We start from the raw sequence: 24720 nt of genomic DNA, 5'->3' as shown, positions 1-24720 counted from the left end.
CACACCGAACCTTTTTCCTTTACATAATATAGAGAAGAGAAGCTTAATTTTTGTTTTATTAAGTGGACATTTTCCTTTCAATCTAATGGGCGTTCAAGTAATGTGAACATTTAATGGTAGCACTCTTACCTTTTGGCCTCAGGTTTGAATCTACCCTCCCATAGTGAAAAGTGATGACATGTGCCCACGAAAAGAAAAAGTAACCATGGACATGTGATGATGTGTACACAAATTGAGAGAGAAAGAGAGAGGGATCTCCGTGCCTCGAAGCGAGAGAGAAAGGGATTGCACTGGTTAGTGAGATGAGAGAGAGAGAGAGGGGAGAGAGGGGAGAGAGAGAGAGAGAGAGAGAGAGAGAGGTGCGAGGGCGACTAACCTTAATTTTGAACCATAGAAATCGAAAAATGATTCTCGAATATGCTGGCTTAATTAATAATAGGAACATGGCCGCTCACTTAATTGTTGAACCATAGAAATGGGAAAATAATTAATATTAGGAACCTCCTATATATTATTATTTCCACTAGTATTAATTTTCCACATCGGGCAGCTGCACACGCACACGTTCAGCGTCAACAACGACGAAAGCCGCGGCCGGCCCCGCGCAGATGAAGACGATCCCGCACGGCTCATACACATCAGCTCGCATGTGGGTTATTGCAGCCCACCTGCTGTGTGCAGTCTGTTGGTGTTGGCCATGGAGCGCTCTCTGCAGCAAGGCCTTGCAGGCCTCCTGCTGCTTCTGCTCCTGCACTCCGCTGAAGCTTCCCAATTCAAGTTTTCCCCTGAGCAACCCCTCTCCAGAATCGCTTTGCACCAAGCTTCCATTGCTCTGGATTCGTCCGCCTCCATTAGTGCTTCTCCCAGCTTGTTAGGTCTCCAGGTATCCCATGGTCTTCGTTATTTGCTGAATTCATTGTAGAAAAAGTACTTCGTTATTTGCTGAATTCATTGTAGAAAAAGTATTTATTAATGATACACGACGTTTGAAATTGTGTGTGTGTGAGAGAGAGAGAGGGGTATTAACGTCGGTAGAATGCAACACGAGGGCATATACGACCAACAATGGGACTTGAACTCGGGTGGATCAGAGAGAGAGAGAAAGAATGCTACTATGAAGGTTGTTGCAAAAATTTCTGTAGATCAATCATACTAGTTTGCAAAGATTCGTGCATGCATATGTATATGACTAGTAACGGTTGCAAATATGTATGTATTTGCATTGCCAGTGCCCAGGGCCAGGCCCCACTCCCTCACTCTCTCTCTCTCTCCCATTCCCTCTCCCACGGGCCACTCTCTCACTCTCTCTCTCTCTCTCCCACTCCCTCACTCTCTCTCTCTCTCTCTTGAGTCTCAACCCGCAAGCTTTCTCTAGGCTCTAGCCTCTCCCACTCCTTCACTCTCTCTCTCTCTCTCTCTCTCTCTCAACTTTCACCCTCTCTCATGGCATCTTCTTCACAAGCAACCTTCGGCTCCGCACGTCGTGGTGGTGCTAGAAGAACTGATGGTTGGTCATGGTGGGAAGAGGTTAATGCCAACCGCCCTGGAAGTGGAGGAGGTTCACGCCCGTGGTCTTGCAAGCTTTGCCCCTATAGGCGGACGAGTGGTTAGACAAAGTGAGAGCCCACCTTATGCATGAGTCCGGGCACGAGGTTCGATTTTGCACGACGGGAATCACATCGGAGAAGACAAAGGAGCTTCTTGAGCGCATTGCCGGGCATGAGGCTTTGAGGGCTGCAAGGCCGGCACGTGTGGTTGTGGCTGCAGCATTTGTGACACCACTTGGGGGGTCTGTTTCAGGGTCAGGGGGTGCATCTACCACATCTACACCACGGCCACATGGTGTAGGTTCCTTTGCGATGCCCACACCCACTTGAGGGAAGTTGGGATCCTAAGAAGAAGGAAGAGGTTGATACAGCTGTGGCTCGTTTCTTCTTCCATGACCATATTGCTTTCCATACTGCTAGGTAAGCCTTGACTCTTCCCTCTTAACATGATTTTTCTAAGTTTCATTCTTGAAAGTTCACTTGTTTCTTTTTGTAATTAGATCCGAGTACTTCAAGGCTATGGTGAAGAGGATTGGGGAGTATGGTCCAAACTACACCCCCCATCATCAGAGTCTCTGTGCACCACATTGCTCGACAAGGAGAAGCGCCTTGTCGAGCAAGCTGCAAAGAACACAAAGCGGCTATGGGCAAAGAATGGAGTGTCACTCATTGGCAGATGGATGGAGTGACACACGAAAGCGGTCCATCCATGGTCTCGTTGCATATTCCCGTGGCGAGATGTACTTTATTGCTTCACATGATGCCTCAGGGACAGGAAAGAGTGCAGACGTGCTTGCAGAGCAGAGTGGGCAAGTGGCATTGAGCTTATGGGCCCGGAATGTGTGGTGGGTTTTGTTGCAGATGGCGAGGCTGCAAATAGGGCAGCTGGAGCTATTATTGAGGGCATGTATCCACACATGATTGTGTCATATTATATGGCACATTGTTTAAACAATCTTTTAAAGGATATTGGAAAGAAGTCATGGATTGAGCCAATCATTCAGGAGGCCAATCAAATGGTCACATTTGTCTTGAACCACCAGTTCCTCCGTCATGAGTTCTCCAAGAAATCAAGGCTCTCACTTCTCAAATACTCAGACACCCGATTTCCCTTCAACTTCTTGATGCTGGCCCGCTTGAGGGAGTGCAGTGGTGCATTGAGGCATCACCACTTCTGCATTGGCTTCAACAGCCATAGGCATATTATGCAGGGAGCATGCAGAGAACACTTCCTTTTGGGAGGATGTGAAACGCATTCATGCTATGGTGAGGCCTATTGTCCACTTGTTGAGGCTCGTAGATGCTATGCAGCCATGCATCGGGAAGGTGTATGAGGCAATGGATAGACTGATAGAGAAGTTGTAAGAGTTAGCCCAATGAGGACATATACGAGGAGATTCGTTCCTTATGTGTGACGAGGTGGAACTCCTATGCCTCTCCTATGCATGCAGTTGCATATATGGTGGACCTTGAGTTTCAGGGTAATGGACAGGAGGGTGACAGAGAGGTCAGTGATGGTTGGAGGCGTATCTTGGATCGTCTAGTGCCAGATGGAGGCATTAGGCGCAAAATCAGAGACCAACTTGCTGCATACAGGTCCTTTCGTGGTGCTTTTGGTTGTGTGGATGCACAGGAGGATATGTTAAAGGTTGGGGCTGCTTTGTGGTGGGAAGACTATGGTTCAGATGGGCCTGAGCTGCAACACTTGGCTGTCCGCATTCTCAGCCAAGTTGTAAGCTCCTCTTGTTTGGAGCAGCTTTGGAGTTCTTACAGCCATATTGCATCAAAGAAGAGGAACCGCCTTGGTGTAGAAAAGGCCAATGATCTTGTCTTTGTAAGCGCAAACCTGCGAATGCTTTGAAAGGGTGCAACTGCAAAGGCAGATCCCTTTACTCAGTGGGAGATGGAGCAGGAGGAGGAAAATGAGCAGGTGGAGACACAACAGAGCCCAGAGGATGATTCCACTACCTTTCAGACTGGTCATGTAGGCAGCCATGATCATGACGCCAGTACTTCTCACGCTCCAGCCTCCGATTGAGCATTGGAGGCTCTATGATTTATCATTTAGCTATGTTTCATTGTTTTTACTTTTGAGTCTTGACTCAGCACTTTATGTGCATTGTAGACACTAGTCTTTTGTTATTTGATAGTGATCATCATTCCATGCTTATATATTGGTTTGAACTTTGTCGGTGTACTTAAGTCTTATTAGCGCCTGTTTGGTGTTTGCGCCACATATTGCACATTTAAAGTGATGCCTTGAATGTTCAAAGTGTAAAAACATAAATGTTATTTTGTTTAGTGTGCTTTGTAGTCAATAAATTGCATATTCCATATGCCGCCCGTTCCCTACCTTTTCCCGTCCCCGTCCCCGTCCCCGTCCCCGTCCCCGTTCCCGTTCCCCGTCCCCCGTCCCCGTCCCATGTTACTATGATTTGCAAGATATGTAGGTATGTATGTATATGATTGTCAAGGCTTGCATGCATAAATGTATGTATGTATCACCCTGTATAAATGTACGTATGTATGACCATGTCTATTAAGATTTGCAAATATCTGCATGCGCACGTGCGTGCGCGCACATGTATGTGTGTGTGTGTGAGAGAGAGAGAGAGAGAAAGAAAGAAAGAAAGAAAGATTTTATTAACGTCTTCCAAAAGACCGAACTCGGCCTACCTGTATGGGGTATCCTCTGTCATCCCAACAAAATGAAAAAGTACTGAACTAAAAAGCTGAATCTGGGTGTGCAATAAGTACAATGAGTGGTGAGAGAGAGAGAGAGAGCCAACTTAGGATGCCACACTACTTAGAATGCATTTGTGGACCATTTTCAAGTATGTTTCATACTACACCATGGCGTGTTCAGGACAAAACAGTTGACTGGGTGACGGTAACATTTTCCCGAACATCTGCTGCATCAACTGATTGGATTGGTGTCTTCTCACCCGCCAAATTCAAGTAAGTTGGCCATCCTTCTTATATTTATGATTAAAAATAAAATAAAATGGTGAGAGTTGGTACTGAAATTAAATGCCATTGGGGTAGATTCAAACCCACTACCTCCACTTTGGGAAATTTATGTTGCTCGAAGGTTTTATACATCTACCCAATGTTCACATCAAAGCAAGGGTTTGGGCCAAAAAACCCATCCCCTGCATCCACAGAACACTAGATGCTCCGAATTGTGGCAGAAGTAGGGGCCTCTTTGCTTGGCATCCCGTGCCTATTCTGGTGCTTCACTCTGGGCATCTTTCCTGTTAACCCTGTCAACTATTTGACTGCCTTTAAAGCATGCCATGTAGTTGACAGGCATCTTGTGGATGAGTGGAATTGAGCTTAAGGAGATTTAGACACACATCGTGAAATTCTGGTCAAAGAGATGATTGTTAGATATCTCACTCTATGGTTGATCAGGGACGTGATCACCCGCAATACCAATAACAACAACTACCAGCATGGTAACAATGGTATCTCAAGCGTCCTCGATCAACCATAGAGTGAAATATCTAACAATGATTTAACTGTGTAATAAAAAATAACACATTTTCAAGTTCCTATTCTTGTGGTTGAAGTGAAAGTCCACATTGGCAGTGCACTCAATAAACCAGCTGTGGAAGATCACAAGCCTCTAGAGATACATGAAAATCAAGTAGTTTACCAATTATGCAACCATACAAGTTTATTGAATTGAGCATGTAATTACTGCACGTGTGATACCAGCAAGCTCAGTGCTAGCATTTTCCAGATGTAAACAGTAGCCAAGAAACCAATAGTGAGCTAGGTTAAGGACATCAAACTTCAAAGCGAGCATGGAAACATTTCATATCATGAGTAATGCACACCTTGAACAAAAGGGTGGGATATGGATTTATGCATCCTCAAAACCGATATTTACTTTTATTTCTGTTTACTATTTGTGTATATGAGTTCTTGAAGTCAAGGACATTTTCAATGTTCATTTTTACAGTGAATCCCTTTGTCTGGAGAGCAACTCATCCTATGGTGCTCCATTTTTATGCACTGCTCCAATCAAGGTAAGAATTAAGGAAATTTCACTAATTTTTGGGTGTGTAGAGGTAGACTTGTTGGGTGTGTGTGCATGCTTGTGCATGTGAATCCAGTCCTTAATCTCTTATTTTGCAATCTACTAGGACCTTTTCTTATAGAGTTTGTGTTAAAAGGTTGATCGAGCATCCTTAGAGTGTGAGTACCTTAATTATGGGAGTCATCACATTATTTTCCTGGGTTGTTTAGTGTAAGGTTGAGTATCTAAGTTGTGTGGAGGACTAGAATGATGACAACTCACCTATGAGTTGTCAACCCATGTGGGGGGCACCTTCTATTCTTGGAGAGCTCACAGAGGTGTGGGTTCATTTATGGAAGACAAGTGTTGGGTGCAAGGCATCTTTGATTCTTTTGGCACCCTCCTCTTGGGGTGAGGTTATAGTGGCCACTCCACCACTCACTTGAGCATGTGAGAGAGAGGAGTTCTTGTGTGAACATTGGTGATGATTAATATAAGTTTAGTGGATCCTTTGTGGACAATATCTTGTGTCTCTCATGCTTAGTAGACTCTAATCTTACTTTGTGCTTAATGTGATGTGTTATGAGTTTATTATGTGCAAGCTCACAAGCTTAATCTATATTTCAGTGAGTAGTTAACTCATTGTGAGTATGTTAAGCTTAATGTTACTTAATCTAGAGGACTCTTAATCTATGTGTGTTAAGATCTCGTAATTCCAACATTTAGTATCAGAGCTTCCCTTCCTGGGAGCTATCTCTAGGTGAGAATCTTTGTGAATATGAGTGAGTCTTCTTTGTGAGGAGAGAGAGAGAGGAGTCTCTCAAAATCGATGTGATCAAATCATTGTGATCTCAATTTGATGAAAGGTTTCTACAAATCCGAATGAGAGAGGGCGCATTTCTGTGTGAGTAAGAGCAAGAGGGAAAGAGAGATCTGTGTGTAAATCTTCTCTTTGTGCAAGAATCTGTGTGAGCTGGGACTGAAGACCAAAGTCATCTTCAATATAGATGTGAGCCAAGATCATCTTCTCTAGCAGGCGACTGTGTTAGCACTTGGCTGTAGCAACACCCAGTCAGAGCATCTTTGTGGTGGGCACCCGAGCAGCAGGAACAAAGTATATCAATACCTTTGAGTGGAAGGTATTACTTAAGGCGGCTTAGTGAGTAGTTAACTCATTGTGAGTATGTTAAGCTTAATGTTGCTTAATCTAGAGGAGTCTTAATCTATGTGTGTTAAGATCTCCTAATTCCAACATTTTGAACTTTGTACAGATACGTGTTATGCAAGCCCTTAACCTTAAGAGGGTTATATTATAAGCTAGGGTTTTAAGATCATCATTTCAAAATTGATGTCTGTACAAGTATTATGCTACATTAGAAAAACAATATAAAAGAGGGGTGATGTATGTCGTAAGTAGATTGTTGTATGGAGCAAAAAGATGAAAAGAAGAAGCATGAGTCGATACAGTTCACGTGATGTGTTTTTTAGTGTGCATAGGGAGTGTTCTTGTAAGATCCTTCCAAGATCATCCCTAATACACAAGCCAAAACAAGGTTAGTACAAACAAAGAAGGGTGTAGGCTAGCTCACCACCCAACCATAGGTTCGCATCCGCAAACCTCCCCCAAGCCAGGGGCTAAGATTCCACTCCTACGGGTCCTGCTTGTCAACCCTAGTGTCCCATAGCACCAGTCCGTGCCCCCTGGACCCTCGGCAAGACTACCCATGATCCGCCATGTCCATGGCACGGGTAAGCCTCTTGGTCCAAGTCCAGACCACACTGAATCAATAATAACTCAAGGCTCACTTATACTGTGCTTATTGTTGCCATAAATAACAATCTAGTCATAAATAGTTGATAACCTTGGATTTATTAAATCTGAACCTTAGCCTCTTGATTACGCCTGCTTTTCCTAATCCTAGGGCTTCCCTAACCTTGCTGGATTAGTCCCTTACCCTAATGGTTAATGGCCAGGTGCAGAGGCTCATTAGGAACTTTCTTTGGTCCGGAGGCGACGGGCGACCCGCCAGGGCCAAGGTGGCATGGGCTGTGATCACTCAGCCGAGGGAGAGAGGCGGCGTGGGCATTGTAGATCCTATTTGCCAAAGTCGTGCTCTGCTTGGCAAGTTGGTAGTTCGTGGTCTCCTGCCAGGCGCTGAGCCGTGGAAGGAGTTTCTTGTTTCCAGGATGCTCAGCCGCACTCCTTCTCTTAGCGGCCCCTGGACCCCCAGCATCATGTGGATCTTTACGGAGCAGCGATCCAGAGGAGTGGGCCGTGGCTTCGAGGAGCGTTTTGCAGCCAGCCTTCTGAGGGCCTGGGCGCATCTGAGGCCATCCCTTTTCCAGACTCCCCCGGGCACCGATGAGGAACGCTTGCGGCAGCCATTGATCTGGAACCCCTTGATTCGACTTCCCAGTGGCCATATGGTTGGCTCGCGGTCTCACGTGTCGTGGGGCCCGTTGAGCTCCGGCCCGGCCCAGTCCCTAGACGACTGGATATGTTTTCAGCAGTTGCCTCCAGAGGTTCAGGAGAGGAGGCTCAGTGGGATGAGGGACAGAGAGTTGATGAGACAGGACATTGAGGCGGCCATCCCCCGGGAGTGGCGGACCCCAGTACAGGACCCTCCACCTCCACAGTGGATGGGTGTCTTTACTCGGCATGAGATCCTTCTAGCGGTCTGCGGCACAGCGGAGAGCGTCTCCCCACTCACTTTCGAGGTGGGAGAGGGTGGCCAGCTCCAGAGGACACGACTGGATTTGGATGGGCTCCAGGGTTGTATTCTCCAGAGGGTACGGGTGGTCGGCTTTCATCAGAGGCAGTGGTATGTAGACCCCTCACCGGCCTCGATAGGGGAGGACTGCTCTTGGAGATTATGGGCGTGGGACAGCAGGCCTCTTATTCGCCTCCAGTGGGATCCAGGTGAGTGGTTTTGGCGAGATCCCTACTCGGCCCCTACCAGCCCTGCCATCCCCTTCTTTCAGTACACAGCGAGGCTGGGGCGGCGGATTCAGAGACACAGGATAGCGAGCACCCCGGCAACGGCCGAGCATTGGCGGCGACAGGGGCTCTCTCCTGCCTTTCTTAGGGACTTCTGGCAGCGCCTTTGGGCCAGTTTCCGGCCCCGGAAGGTGACGCTTTTTCTCTGGCTCACAGCGCATAGAGGATTGGCTGTGGGGGCTTGGCTAGCTTTTGGCAGACACCCAGCGTCCTGCCCTCGGTGCGGCCATGCACAGGAGTCACAGCGGCACTGCTTATGGGATTGCCCACAGGCACAGCAGGTCTGGCAGCGCGCTCTCAGGATGGTTTTTGCAGGCTCACCAGGTGAGATGTTGGTGACGTGGGGTGCGGTGGCTTGGGCCACGGACAGCGGCCCTGCACTTGGATATGAGGACGTCCCTGGTAGTGTGACCATCCAGGTCTCTGACAGGGCGATGGCGGTGGTTCCGACACCAGACTTCTCTTCGGCAGCCTCTCAGGAGGGGGTCGGGCAGAGATGGGAGATGATCAGCAGCATGACGGCTTGGCACATATGGAGAGCCCGATGCAGGGAGGCCATTGACCACCAGGCGACCCCACCGGCGGAGGTCATACAGGCCCTCTGGGTGGACATCATTCACACCTTGAGAGGACACTGGGGGAAACTCCAGGGCGACTCGGATCGCATGAGAGGGCGCCGCAAGGCTTTCCTCCGCACTTGGCAGCCTGGTCCTTTCCTCACCGCCGCGAGGGACGAGGATGTCACTTGGCACTATAGACCGCCAGTTTGGCTTTTCTCACCTCCATCATGTATTACTAGGTAGCCCCCCCCAGAGAGCGGCCAGCCACGGGGGGGAGCTCAGGTGTTCATTGTGTTTTTTTATCCCTCCTTGCGAGGTGAGCTTTGTAGCCATATGGCGTTTTCTCATTAACTAATAGAAGGATCGTTTTTCCCAAAAAAAAAAAAAAAAAAGGTATGTAACATTCCTCTCCACTTAGGACATTTCCACTCTTGGAAATAAATGAAGGAGAATCTAGCTACTGGCATCAATTGACTCCAAAATTTAATCTTTATTCACAGGAGATAGAGCTGAAGAGAGAGAATGTAGAGATGACACCAGATTGGGGTCCCAATCTACCCACTTAAGGGTCGCAAGCAAGAGTATTTGCTTTATTACTTCTTTACAATGCAGAAAACTTTCTAAAGACAGTTGAGTGAGGACTGCCAAACGCAAGGACGACGTTGGCTGAACCATCAAACGGATTGAAGACAACTGTGAAGCCAAATCGGAAGCCTTATGTACACCTAGATCTGTTGAGGGAGATGTAAGAACGAAGGCTGAATGCCAAAGAGAACTTTGGGCTGCATTAGACTGTAGCACTGTGACATGCGAGGGACTGATCGTAGTAAAACAACCTTAGGCTTAAACTAAACTTCACTTAGAAACACGTAAGAGAAAGAGAATGGTTTCAATGCAAATGCAATGCAGCTATATTATATGCAATGGCTACAATTGAGATGTATGAATAGATGTATGCTTGTCCTAAATGAATATCCTTCTCGGGAAGAGAGAGAGATGCTGAATGAAGATGACGACTGAATGTTCCTTTCTCCAATGCTGAGGTCCACCCTTGAGATGCTGGCTTTCCTCTATGTAGGAGGCCGGCTCGATAACTTTTCTTTCATCGAGTTTCTTGGCTTGTTTAGAAGGACTCTTCTCACCTGCTGTTTGCGTTGGGTAGAGTATCTTTAGTGTCCGATCTCACTATTTGGCCCTCCTGGCTCTATTCACACGATGGAACCCGTGCCCGACGCTGGATAGGTAGATAAAAGCATGGGAACAAGGACCATGAAGTTGGCTCATGGGAAAGCATCAGTTTCGGTCAAAAAGTAGGGAAAAGCAAAAAATAAAACTTAGTTGATTGCGAGCAAGGGGCACCATTGGCAAGAGGAGACTTAGCTAGACCAAAAAGCAAAGCCCTAAAGCGAGAAAAGCAACACTAAAGAACTTTGATTAAAGTTGAGTAATAATTTATTATTAAAAGTCGAGAAGACAAAAGCAGAGTGAAAAATTGAAAAGCAAAAGATTGGCCCATTTTTGGCAAAAAATAGGACTTCCCACCACAAGTATAAAAGAAGCAAGAGTCCCTCTTGAATCATCATCATCAAGCGTGTGGACTCTGGAGATTATCAAGAGCATGGAGACCTTTATCATCAACTTCATCTTCATCACCTTCTCCACCTGCCACCATTGCCGCCAGCCTCTACCACTTGCTGCCTGCGTTCCTAATATCTGCCGCCCGCCGGCCTACGCCACTTGTCTTACCCTCTGCATCGCCTGTCCAATCAGCACTGCGCTGCCTGTCTCAGCCCCTGTGTCGCTGCCTGCAGCGTTGTCAGCGCCAACCATTGATAGCTGGCGGTCGCCTGGCTGCTGCCCATATATCCGCCACTTGGTACAAGTGCCACGGTGCCATCTGTGGACTTAATTCGGTATTCACTCTTTTGAGGGGCCTTTCTTTGTTTTGAGGGGCCTTTCTTTGAGGTTTTGCTTTTACTTCAGCCTGGGCATCGAATCTACTGTTAGAAGTCATCTCCTGTCTATTTTTATACACCAGGGCCTTTGTTGTGGGTGTGCCCGCCCTTATGAGGTGTTTTCCCATTTTTCCCCACTCTCTGTATTTTTTCCCTATTTTTCCCCATTTTTTCCAGTGGTGTGGAGGGATGCCAGAGGTTGGCAGGAGCACCTAGTGGCTGGCCGACTGTCCCATCTGCAGTCTTGTGGCTGGCCGACTGCCCAGACATCAGTCGTGGACTTCTGTATTGCTGGCCGACTGGATGTATGCAGTCGTGGACTTCTTTTTTGCTGGCCGACTGCTCATGCAGTCGTGGAGGGCCACCAATGCTGGCCGACTGCTCACATGGGGCATATAAATAGGCCCCATGCTCCCACCACTTCCTCATTCAGTCTTTTGCGGGATCTTCTTGTGTATATAGAGCAGAGTTACACGCCTATATCTCTCTGCATGCGTTTTGCTCTTGTGTTCCCAGATCTGGTCATCATCTCCGCTGCGTATTCTAACATGGTATCAGAGCCTAGGCTCTAGATAGTTCTTGGGATTTGTGTGAGCAAGAGGGGGACTGTTGTGTTGCTGATTGGTGGACTGTTTTGGACTGTTCGGGAAGAGGAGAAGCAAGAGGACGGCGGGTTGATTTGCTGGACAGCCACTTGCAGGTATTAGTTCTTCTTTGTTCCCACCCACCCACCCTTTTCAGAGTACATCCCCACAATGGCAGATCTGTTTGAGATGGCCGAGAGGCATGTGAAGATCCCGACACTCCCCACGTTCCCGGTGGACCGTCAGTTGGACGGGAGCAACTACGGCATATGGAAGGTTATGATGGAATCTGTTCTGGAGTCTTACGACCTCGCTAATTTTGTCGTTGTTGGTGTTCCACGGCCGGAAGTAGAGGAAGGGGAGTTACCGTCGATCTGAAAGGACCGGGAGGCTCAGACACAGATGTGGGATCGTGTCAACGCCAGGGTCCGTTCGTTTATCTTTCTCAACTGCACACCGCAGGTAATCAATCATGTAAAGCATATGACGCTGGCCAGAGGTATATGGCAGCATTTGGCCTCTCTTTACAAAAGAGTATCGCCCATGAAGAGGATTTCCTTGGAAGTACAGATGCGGGTTATGAACCCTGCAAAGTCGTCGACGATGCGGGAGCATATTAACAAGCTGCAGGCTCTTCAGCAGGAAGTTCTTCAGGCTGGGAAGGAGATATTGTCAGAGGACATGGCCATCACGTTGCTGTCACATTTGCCCTCTTCGTACTCAGCATTTTACTCATCTTTGATTACCAGTGGTGGCAGGCTCAGCACCATCACGTGGGAGGAGCTTGTGCCCATGGTCCTGGACCAGGAGGAACGATTCACGAACCCTCCTCAGGGTGGAGGTTTGGAGGCCTTAACTGGCCAACGGTCGAAAGGCCGTAACACGGGCAAAGGGAAGGCTTCGTCAGAGAAGTCTTCTGAGAAGAAGTCCGTTACTGACCGCGAGAAACTAAAGGCAGAGAGGACCTGTAATGATTGTGGCGAGAAAGGCCACTATTGGAGATAGTCTCCCAAGCGGAAGACCGAGAAGGATGAAGATTGCTCAGCAGCAATCATGAAGACTCCGGCTTTTGTGCACCTGGAAGTGATGGACACCGATGTTTCATTTTCTTCAGGCAGGGAGGAGATTGGAGGACTCTCCGCAACGGATTATCGGGAGTGGATTCTAGATAGTGGTGCTTCCAGGCACATGACTCCTTCCCGCTTTGGTTTATAGGATCTCTGCAGTTTTTCTGGTCACATTCTTATTGGGGATACGTCCACTATCCCAGTTCACAGTGAGGGCAGGATGGAGATAGTTCCCGATGGTAGAGGGGGGAAGCATTCCTTCCAGGTGTTGTATGTTCCGGCACTTGGTTTTCATCTGTTGTCAGTGCATCAGGTTTGCAAGACTGGCGTACGGGTGGTATGAGCATTTTGTTGCTCTCCGGGACAAAGCAACAGGCTAGGTGGTTTGGGAAGGCGGAGTGGAGAATGGAGTTTACAAGCTTTCAGCACTCTCTCTCCCAGGTCCTCAGGTTTGTGATGAGTGGCACTATGGTAATGGCCACTTAAGTGTGGATACGCTGCAGGTGCAGGCTTTCCGGGACCAGATGGTGGATAGCTTGCCAGTAGATGGTAGCAGTTGGCAGGAACTTTCCAGTACTGATGTTGGTAGTTCTTGTGTTCGTCAGTCAGAGGAAACTGAACAGGTAACTTATGCTCTGATGTCTCGTAGTGTTCGGGACAAAGAACCTCCTGTATATGAGGATGTTCTTTCCACGGGGACCTTTCGGAAAGCCAAGCAGGTGGCAGTTGTTTACTTGTAGAAGGAGGTGCATACTCCAGGCTTTGTGGTTCCGGATTCAGAGGGGGTGGTTGACAGGTTTCAGAAGGCCTTGCGTGGTCTTCATCAGGTTTCCAGGACTTGTTTTTGCACCGTAACAGGTGTTGATCCTTGTGAGCAGTGTGATGCCTCTTTGACTCAGAAGCAGAATACGGGAGCTTCCTGATGAGGCAGTTGAGCTCATGGTCGCGGATGACTCTTTGGGAGGCAGGATTGCGTTTCCTGTGGTTTCTGCGGTATGCGAAGGATCATGGACTCTTGTACACAGGAGGGGAATTGTTGGATGGAGTCCGACTCCACGGTTGGAGTGACTCAGTTTGGGGAGGAGATCCGGACATGAGGAGATCTACTTCAGGCCTAGGAGCAGTCTTACGGAGCAGTAAGAGACAGCCATCTTTTGCATTGTCGAGGACAGAGGCAGAGTTCCGGGTTGTTTGTGATGCTGCTTGTGAGGTGGTGAGGATGCAGAGGTTGCATTGCAGGTTTGGGCTTCCACTGGAGGAACCCATGGTCATCCAGAGGCACTTTGTTCGTGAACAAATCGTTGCTGATGACATCTTGCTAGAGTTCTGTCGACGGAGGACAGTACGGTGGACCTCTTCACGAAGTCGCTATCTCAGGGTTTGCTCAGGCGCCACCCCAGCTCCCTGTGGTTGGTTTCATAGCCAGGAGCTGAGAGGGGGTGTTAGAAGTCATCTCTTGTCTATTTTTATACACCAGGGCCTTTGTTGTGGGTGTGCCCGCCCCCAAGTCTAGATCCAAGGAATCCCTAGCTTGTACCCATAGTTATTTCTCGTACCGGTACGAACCCACTCGTACCGTACGGTTTCATACGGTACGAGTTCCCCCCCCCCAACTTTGAAAAAAAAATTCCAAATGCTTTAAAAAAAATATAGAAACCCTACTTAACGAAGATCCCAAATGCCCGCAATACTTCGCAACTTTCGTGTCCACTCGGTATTCCATATGGGGTTCTTGAGAGACCTAAAAAATTTGGCAAGATAGACTGGTAGTGTACACTTGATTGGTAGGATGAGAGAATCTTGCTACATCACTTGGAGATCCCTGGTATAGGTAGGCTAGACAGTCAGATTCTCAAGTTATGTACGAGGGAGAAGATTTGGACATGGCCATTTTGATCTAGAGAGGAGTCCCTAAACCTATCACCCTAGATGCACTACTCGTATTTGTGCAAGGACGGTCCCTTAGTCATAAACGCTACACTGGGAGACCTTTGATATTGCATTACCCATCCAGGTTCTTTTTTGGAGACAATCAGGAGATCCAACTGGGAAAGACACATATCCATGTTCTGGTTCCTCAAGCACTGTAGACTCCTCCCCCCCCCAACCTTCCCTCACATTCAAGCTTGAAGCTCCATAGGTTGTAAGTGCCAAAAAAAAAAACCAAAAAAAAAACAAAAAAAAAAAAAAACGTATTTTATCGTACGGTATCCGAAAATTTCATATCGTATCAAAAATTCCCGTACGGTATCTTATTTTCGTACCGTGACAACTATGCTTGTACCCCAGGTGCTTTAGAGGATCATGTCCAGTAGTAGATGTCAGAATACGCAGCGGAGATGATGACCAGATCTGGGAACACGAGCAAAACGCATGCAGAAAAAATACAGCACAAGAGAGAGAGAGATATAGGCGTGTAACTCTGCTCTATATACACAAGAAGATCCCGCAAAAGACTGAATGAGGAAGTGGTGGGGGCATGGGGCCTATTTATATGCCCCATGTGAGCAGTCGGCCAGCACTAGTGGCCCTCCACGACTGCATGAGCAGTCGGCCACAAAAAAGAAGTCCACGATTGCATACATCCAGTCGGCCAGCAATACAGAAGTCCACGACTGATGTCTGGGCAGTCGGCCAGCCACAAGACTGCAGATGGGACAGTCGGCCAGCCACTAGGTGCTCCTGCCAACCTCTGGCATCCCTCCACACCACTGGAAAAAATGGGAAAAAATAGGGAAAAAATACGGAGAGTGGGGAAAAATGGAAAACCACCTCATAAGTTTGATTGCTGTAGGTCTCTTTGCAGGTCTTTGTGTTGACACGGCAAGGACGGAATGTGGGACTTCGCACTAGAAACATTGCAATAGATGCAAAGTGGTTTCGCAATGTTCGAGATCTTGAGTACCATGGGATGAGCTTTGCTTGCAATAATAGTCCTAGGCTTGGGACTCTTCTTGAGGGTCTAGCAAGATGAACCAACCGAAAGATCATGGAGCCTATGTGCATGAATATCCACATGCAAGGACATTTTTAAACCATCCACGAAACGCTCAACTGGCTTTGATGTGCCGGGTAGCCGGTTTTTACTTGCTCACCTTGCTTCTTAGCATGGTAATAGTCCGGGCGAATAAACTGCTTCAAGGCCCCCTTGTGGCAATCATCTAGCAAGAAACAGAGTAGTGCCGAAGGTGGTCTTTCCACCATGATGATCAAGAAGAAGACGCCAGTTCATAAATCTCCTTGACCTGCACGTACTGCAGAAAGACGATCTGTTGGCTGTGATCACTGAGAGGAGTGCGGATGGTTTTACCTATTTTCCCACATGTATGTATTTGCATCATTGTTGCTGGTCATCTTGTTTTATTGATGGAAGCCAGCTCCAAAGGACAACACACGACTTGATTTGGCTGGCTGGCTCGTTGCTGACCTTGTTGACTTGCCATGTGTCAATACGACTGCCATGTGACACCTGTGTGGCCAAAGCTGCTGATCCAGACCTGCCCACGCTGCCCACATGCTTGTACGTGTTGTCGTCTATGTACCACATGTGAGGTGTCACAAGCACAAAGGTACGAGTGTTTCCCCCTGCCCCCACCCCCCCCCCCCCCCCCCCCCCCCCCCCCCCCCCGGCCCCCCCGGCACCCCGTCTTGCTGAGTAGATCCTTCTATTGTAGCAACTCGAGTGCCTGCCTAAAGGCGGGGCTTGGTCTCCCGCCCGAAGGCAGTATATTTATGACCGCAAACGGTCCGGATGCTGCGGGGGGGAATGCGGAGATTTGAACTCGGGACCTCCCCTTTGTGGTCACAAACCCACACCGCTAGGCTACACACCCATTCACAAGGCACGAGTGTTCTACACTGATGTACGTATGTATTATTTTTGCAGTAGTTAAGGAGAGAAAGGAGGTGCAGGACTTGGTGGGACCAGTACCATTGCTGATTACCATTGGGGTGTTAATGTCTAAGAAACTAAAATGTTGTGGCAGAGGTGCAAGGCCACACACAAATACGCATTCATTAGGTCAATCCTGGATACTCATAGTGATTTACTTGGAGCATATAGCCATTGCCCTTACATCTTCTATTAAGTGCCCAAATCCCTTTAGGATGTGGCATGACTGCATGCTTATGCTAACTGTTATCGTTTTTCTCTATGCTGCAGTACCAATATGCAAACTTCACGTCATCTGATTATGAGAAAACGGGAAGCGGAACGTTGCATTTTCGGCTCATTAATCAACGCTCTGATTTCTCTTTTGGTTATTTTTCTGGTGATGTAACCAGCGTAAGGTTTCTCCATGGTTGTGTTTAGTTGATGCTATTTTCCCTTCTTGTTAGAGTTAGGGTGGCTGCACAACAATGGAGCTTGTGGGTGGGCCACCCTTACAAAGCTTCTACTAGCATATTTCCAAAGTCTTTCAGCTGTTTTGATTCATTTCTCGTGTTGGAACTAGCCTGTGCTTCTAGCGGTCTCAAAGCCTATCATGTTTGTGAACCCCAAAGCTCCTGTTTATCCACGGTTGGCCTTGGGAAAGTCCTGGAATGAGGTACTGCAATCTATGTTGTGGAGTAGGTACATGTCCATCTTATCAGTCAGTTTGAGCAATACTACTTTATCTTACTCAAGAAAAGACATTGCTTTTGTTGCTTAGATGACGGTCACTTGGACAAGTGGTTATGGGATTGATGAAGCCGTTCCACTTGTTCAATGGGGAACTGTAGATGACAAAGGTCAACACATAGTTGCTGCAGGCACATTGAGTTATGAAAGGGACAGCTTATGCGGTAATCTCTCTCTCTCTCACACACACACACACACACACACACACACACACACACACACACACACACATGCACGCACGCACGCATGCATGCACGTGCACGCACGCATGCATGCAGGTGCACACAATATTTAATTTTGATTGGGTTTCATAGGCCATATTCAGCCTCAGAGGATGTTAATGCCTCTCTCTCTCTCTCTCTCTCTCTCTCTCTCTCTCTAGCATCTCAGCTTTAGCATTTTAGCTTTGTCATTTTCTTTCATTTCAGTAACCATGATGATGTATTCCATGGACATGATGTAATCCTTTTGGTCTCATAGGTCATTTTGGCCTTTTGTAGACATTAATATAACTTTCTTCTTTCTTTCTTTCTTTCTTTCTCATTTTGGCATGACAGCCTGTTGCTTCTCTGTTTGTGTATGTTCCTTCTGTGTGCATACTACATGCATGCCTTTTTTATTTCTCATATTAGCTACCATAATACAAAACTTCGGACATTAAAGGGTGAGGAGTGAGCCTTGTTCAGAAGTGTCATCTAATAAGTGAGCATTGTTTTTATCAGGGTCACCAGCACACACCGTTGGTTGGCGTGATCCAGGATTCTTTCATACTGGATTCTTGAGAGATGTATGGCCGAATGTAAAGTAAGAAACCATGATCTTACATCCTTCCAGTTCATCTGTTTATCATGTCACTGTGAAGTAATTTGTGTAGGATAGTGCTCAAGGTCACTTTTCTCTTGATGCCACTAAAGTCAAATCAATATAACAATTAGCATGGTAACATAAGACTGAGTAGAGGGTAGAGGGTTGGAAGCGAGCTAATCATGACCAACTCGGGCAAGAGCCTGGGCTGTCAACAGAGCTTTTTATCTGTGCAGCACTTAGTAAGTTTCTATGGATGGTTTTTTATAGGTACTACTACAAGGTTGGCCACAAACTGACGAATGGAACATTTGACTGGAGTAAAGAAAGGTCGTTCATGGGCCCTCCCTTTCCTGGACAAAACTCATTGCAACGCATTATAATTTTTGGAGACTTGGGCAAGGTCACCTTTCAACTTCAAAATTACTTTTCTTTTGAGTTTTTTTTTTTTTTTGGGGAATATATATTTACATTAATAGAATCGCTCAACAAAGCTAACGAGACTTTACATCTCAGTTTACATAGCTTCCATACGCTTCTGTCCCTTTATACAGTTAAGCAAAATCTGCAGGCCCCCCATCTTGCATATCCTCTAGGTGTCATAATTCAAAAGCTTACATATTGCTTATCATATCTCTTGAAAAAGGTTTCTACATTTTTTCTAATACCTAAATAGATCCATGTATATTTCTCATATTGATTAGTTGAGCTGGGTAAGGCCTGCTTAATTAATCTAAGGCCTTGACTGTAGGATAAAGGTCTAAGGCCAACCTGTATACGATAGCAGCTACTGACCTTCAATTTCTTTTTTTGCAATGTGAGAGTGGTTACTAAATTAGATGCCTTGTATAGATTCGAACCCAAGTCCTTACTTTGGGAGGCCTGAGCACTACAGCTCAAGCTAGAGCCAATTGGCAACCTTTAAAATTGTGTCTACCGACCTTCATAAGATCAAACCTCACATGTTTTTGAAAAGCACTCTTGATTTGTCCTTGGAGTCTAAGTTTTGAACAGTTCATATCACAGCATTCTTACAAGATCAAGTTACTTTTTGCAGGCAGAACGAGATGGGTCAAATGAGTATGCTAATTATCAGCCTGGCTCACTTAACACAACTGATCAATTAGTGAAAGATTTAGCAAACATAGATGCCATTTTCCACATTGGAGACTTGGCCTATGCAAATGGGTATCTGTCTCAATGGGATCAGTTCACAGAGCTAGTGGAGCCCTTAAGTTCACAAGTACCCTACATGGTTGCAAGGTTTGATCAAACAAGCATAAAATGTTGGCCAGTTTTACACCATTGGTTATGGATGATGCAATTCATTGGGGAAACCGTGTTTCATTTGAATGATATTGATCGAGATACCTTCCATGGGATGATGTTTGCAGCGGGAACCATGAACGTGATTGGCCTAACTCAGGATCGTTTTATAAGAATACGGATTCGGGAGGGGAATGTGGTGTTGTTGCAGAGACAATGTTCTTTATGCCCAACAAAAACAGAGCCAAATTTTGGTACGAATGTCTCTAACTTTTATGAGATGTAACTAGAGAAAATTTGGCATCAGGCAATCCACACACATTTGCTCCCACCCATTGGTGCATGCATGCACAGGCACTCATATGCAAGTATGTGCACCCGCCCACCCCCACAAACGTGTGTGTGCAAATGCATCCATGCACGCATGTGCTGATATGTATGAAGGATATCTCTTAAGATACTTTTTTTCCCTCCTTGAGTACATCCTTCTGTAGTAGTAACTTGAGTGCCCACCCAAATGTGGCTTGGTCTCCCACCAAAGGTAGTACAATTTTGGCTGCAAATGGTCCAGACACCATCAGGGAGCCTACGGCGATTTGAACTTAGGGCCTCTCCCTTCCTGGTCCAAAAACCCACACCGCTAGGCTACACACATTGGCTCCCTTGAGATATCTTCAGCATGACAAATTGGAAAGCATGTCTTCAAAGATTTGTTTCTTGTTATTTCACAACTCATACTCATGCAAGAGGATTGATCTCAAATAGCAAATGATGTGTACTTACAGGTATTCTGCAGACTACGGGCTTTTTCATTTTTGTGTTGCCGACTCTGAGCATGATTGGAGGCCCGGAACTGAGCAATATCGCTTTATAGAAGAATGCCTTTCTGTGGCTGATCGACAGAAACAACCATGGCTCATATTCATTGCTCATCGGGTCCTTGGGTACTCATCAGGTGCATATTATGCTCAGGAAGGAACGTTTGAAGAGCCGTTTGGGAGAGAATCTTTGCAGCAGCTATGGCAGAAGTACAAGGTTGATCTGGCCTTTTATGGGCATGTCCATAACTATGAACGCACTTGCCCGGTTTTTGAGGTATGCCTCTCTCTCTCTCTCTCTCTCTCTCTCTCTCTCCTGGCTTAGTTGAAGACCTTCTTGGTCTCATGCTTATACTTTGTCTCATAGGTCATCGTGGTCTCCAGCAGATGTCAATAAAGCTCTCTCTCTCTCTCTCTCTCTCTCTCTCTCTCTCTCTCTCTAACACACACACACACACACACACACACACACACACACACATTTGCATGCACTAGTACACATGCATGTGCATGCACACACATGTACACTCATGTGCATGAAAGACATTCTGGAGCTCTATTCAAGTGCCCATTTTTAACATCTTCGCAGAACATATGTGTGAGCCAAGAAAGGAACTCCTACTCTGGCACATTCAATGCAACCATCCATCTCGTGGTTGGAGGTGGGGGATCTCACTTGTCGAACTTCACCACACTAAATACAACCTGGAGCTTGTTTCAGGACCGAGATTTTGGATTTACGAAGCTGACGGCTTACAATTCATCTACGTTGCTCTTGGAATACAAGAAAAGTAGCGATGGCAAGGTGTATGATCACCTGTGGATTTCAAGGCGTTACATAGATGTCCTTGGCTGCGATTCTCTAAACAATTGTCCTGAAACTACATTGGCCTCATAGTAGTGAGAATGGAAATAGAATGACTTGCTCTTGCAATGTGAACCATGGAGTTTGCTCTCCCTTAACTATATTATGCAAAAGTCTGATTCATAAAATTTTACCCCATTTATCAAGATAAACAAAACAATTCAGAAACAGAAGTTGCCCATCTTGTTTTTCAACACATTTAGAAGACAATATTGGTACTGCCTTCGATAGCAGAATTCAAAGCCATGCTACCGAACGCTGGGTAGTATACATTCCGAGTCAAGAGGAGATGTTGAAGTATGGACTTTGGCTATTATGAATGCAATGCAAGCAGGTAGCCTCATCACTTATGTTGATACTGTGTGGCATAATAATTATAACCTCTTTTTTTGCATGTCGTTTTAAGTATTTATTTATGAGACCATATTGTTAATGTGGGGCTTTGTTGGATTCACTTTTCTAGTTATGATGATTTGCTGACACATACCACCTCCCCTCAAGCCCAACATCGTTCACAGCGGTCTACTTTGTGTAGTAGCCATAATTTATTTCATACCATCAAAAAACAGTGTCAATTACTAAGTGCATTCTAAAACTCACTTTCAAGAGATCAAATTGGTACAGCACAATATAACATGCCTCTTGACCATCAAGGGTAAGAGAACCATTCAAGGACAAGGGTGAGAAAGAGATGTCTTATGAACCTCCCAACTCTCTAGTTTTGAATTTGAAGCTTTTTGAGAGAATTGTGAAAACAAAATCTACATTCTTGGAATTCATTTGTATGTAACTTGAGTCACTAATCCTTTTTTGTTAAGAAGGATTTGAGGGTATTGTTTTTTAGTGGTTTTAATCGCCCATGCCTTCATGCTTTACAGTGGCATGATGGTGGTAGTTGAATTTGTTAACACGCTAGCCTTCATGATTTTTAGTGGTATGATGGTGGCGATTGAATTTGTGAATAGATTTAAGACACACTAGCCTTGTTTCTAAACAAGAATCATGATGTAAATTTACAATGGATGATGCTTGGCCGCTATTACTTGATGCAAATTATGCTATTTTGAGGTACTTGCAATATACCTTCTTCGGTTGTATGTTCACAACTACAGTGTTGCATTATTAAAACTAATGTAGTGTCTTTTGTGAGGAAAATTGATGGATAAACTTGTGTGATGCATGAGCTATACATAATCAATTCTAGAATATGGTCTTTACTCTTGAATATATAGTGTACTGTAATAATCAAAGCTGACGAACATGTTAAAATTAAATCAAGAGCTTACCTTAGCCTTATTGAAGCATGTGGCGTTTATCCCTTTTCTTGCAGAGTCAAGATTATTCGATTGTTGATGCATGGCAATTGGCTTTGCCCATAGCTATTGCCCATAGCTATAATAGAGCATGGTGGCCTTTGTGGCTCAAGGAATTTGCGTTAGCTGGGGATAGATGCATTGTGGATCAATGGGTGATTGGGCCGAAGAAGAGGCCATGAAAGGTTCTTGCTGATTTAAGGAAGGTGTAGGTGATGGGTCGTACTATGGACTAGGCTTACGCTCTCCATGGTCTCTCCCGTCCGGAAATGTACTTGGATGGCCGCAACGATGAGGCTTAAGCGTAGGTGCTTGAGATATCAGTGCCTATTTATGTGTCTACTAGATGCAGAGCCCGTGTGTATATTGCAGATATCGTGCATGGACATTGGGGGGAAAAGGTGGGCCCATGTAGAAGCTCCTTCTGGTGAAAACTTCAACACACCTCTTTCTTTGATACTTGTTTATCTGCTTTGTTCAATACTTACTTGTTTGCTTTGCTTGACTCTTACACATGGTTTGAGATAGGGAATTGAGTGTTGATATGTAGTGAGGATGATTGAGATAAGGCGGGTGTGGCTGACCTTATGCTACCCATGAGAATGGAAGAATTTAGGACACCCAGTATGGCATGTACTTTGGTAAACTATGAACGATAGGTGGCTTGTCGGTGGTAGATAAGGCCGACCATGAGATGTGGCTTTACAGTGACGTGGACATCTCTACCTCATTTGCTTACCATGATTGTGAACGTGAGCCTACATTGCCACGTGGCACACATGAGTCAATAACTTTTTTCTGTCTTTTTGTGTCTCTCTCTCTCTCTCTCTCTCTCTCTCTCCTAACATTTTTTTGAAATAAATAGTTAAAAAAATAAGTTTTTTTTCACACATGGCGCACACAACCTACATTGCCATGTAAGCCTACGTCACCACGTAGTACAAGTGAATTAAATTTTTTTGGGTGATACATGGCATACGTGAGAGCCTATGTTGCCATGTGGCACATGCAAGCCATTTTTTTTTTCCTAACGTGGTGGCACATGTGAGCCAAGTTTTTTTTTAAAGGTGACTTGTTGTTAGCCCTATTTTGCAATTAACAAAAGCACTCTCCACTACATGTGAGAGCAGGAATAAGTGTCATGAAAAGACATTATAAAAGTTGTAAAGATTATGAGAACACCTAGCCAATGGCCATGCTTATTTGTTACCTTCTTGCTCTTTATCTTGTGTATACTCAATCATGGACATTAATAGGAAAGGGGGAATGTCAACTCATGTTGGACTGTTACTGCTACCACTAATATTCTACATCAAGTGCAAAGAAATGCACACCAAAATGATGCACAATCAAGATATGAAGCATTTCCAAATCTACAACTTGGACGAGCGCCCCCGCAATGGTTTGAGTAAATAATTATTATGGCGATTTCCACTCTAAGAGCATGTGGCAGTAAGCTAGGATGAATCCCCTATGATTGTGATTTATGTATATAATATGTGATTAAGAATTATATAAATAATAGGCCCCTTATGAGCTTTGGGCACTTGGTCGACCACAATAAGTCACACTCTCCCATTTTGCAATTGAGTCTTACTCTTCATTCTCTACTCTATCCTTTCGCTTGTGTACCTACCATAGGTGAAAGAGAGAGACAAAAGTTTGTGGCTACTCAAATGGATGATAATCGATTTAGAGTGACAACAGATCGAGATGTAATGTTTTATTCTTTTTTTCCCTTGTGAATGTGTTTTAGAAGAGACCAAAACGGGCCATAACAACCATTGAGTCCTTGCAAAAGGAGGTGTGGCAAACCCCTTGTTGGAGGCTTGGAGCTAGAAACCACCACTAGTGGAGCTTGGAGGTCATCGAGATCTAGGCCTCAGAGCAAGGTAAGAATCCCACGATGGTTTTTTCACTTGAAAAACTAGGATGATGTTTTTTCACTTTTTTCCAAAAGCACAAAACCTATAAAAAATATTATTGTTTGAGTCTTGCTAAATATTTCATCGCCTTAGCTATGTAAGTAGACTTAATCTGCACCTTTTACGGAAGTAAAAACAAGATTTGGATCCTAAAAATTAGATCAAAGACAATTATTGGTTTTTTCCACCTAGAAGTTTTTCATGATCGTGAAAAACTAGAGGAATTCACGTTGATTAAAAGTCCCAAAAATTACGCCTAATTTGAGGGATTGCTCTGCCAAAAATAGAGATTCTTATCCGTGAAACCTTATCCTCTTACCTTGAAAAAAAAATAGCATGAAAAACAAGAGTTTTTCATGGTCATGTCTATCTT

General features: G+C 45.5%; 1 protein-coding gene across 1 annotated transcript; it reads left to right on the top strand.

The window, feature by feature from the left end:
• The first annotated feature begins 543 nt into the window (after positions 1-543).
• On the top strand, positions 544-21503 carry LOC147620717 (nucleotide pyrophosphatase/phosphodiesterase-like). The gene is made up of 12 exons (XM_086824985.1): positions 544-883; positions 4414-4505; positions 5515-5581; positions 16898-17020; positions 17190-17282; positions 17388-17520; positions 18079-18160; positions 18431-18563; positions 19218-19423; positions 19555-19680; positions 20212-20521; positions 20834-21503. Exons 1-12 carry the CDS (start codon positions 698-700, stop codon positions 21140-21142), a joined length of 1860 nt encoding a protein of 619 aa, XP_086681111.1. The 5' UTR covers positions 544-697; the 3' UTR covers positions 21143-21503.
• Positions 21504-24720: the final 3217 nt, after the last annotated feature.

This window comes from Cibotium barometz, chromosome 31 (assembly GCF_041138505.1).
Source record: "Cibotium barometz isolate CiBa-2024 chromosome 31, ASM4113850v1, whole genome shotgun sequence".
Lineage (NCBI taxonomy): Eukaryota > Viridiplantae > Streptophyta > Polypodiopsida > Cyatheales > Cibotiaceae > Cibotium > Cibotium barometz.
Note: the sequence above shows the minus strand (reverse complement) of the source record. Positions and strands in the feature narration are given on the sequence as shown.

Excerpts from the sequence above, each read along its gene's own strand:
- LOC147620717 (XM_086824985.1), top strand. The coding sequence starts at position 698 with ATGGAGCGCTCTCTGCAGCAAGGCCTTGCAGGCCTCCTGCTGCTTCTG. Across the intron at positions 17,021-17,189 it reads TTTCTGGTGATGTAACCAGC|CCTGTGCTTCTAGCGGTCTC; the intron begins GTAAGGTTTCTC and ends TGTTGGAACTAG. Across the intron at positions 20,522-20,833 it reads GCACTTGCCCGGTTTTTGAG|AACATATGTGTGAGCCAAGA; the intron begins GTATGCCTCTCT and ends ACATCTTCGCAG.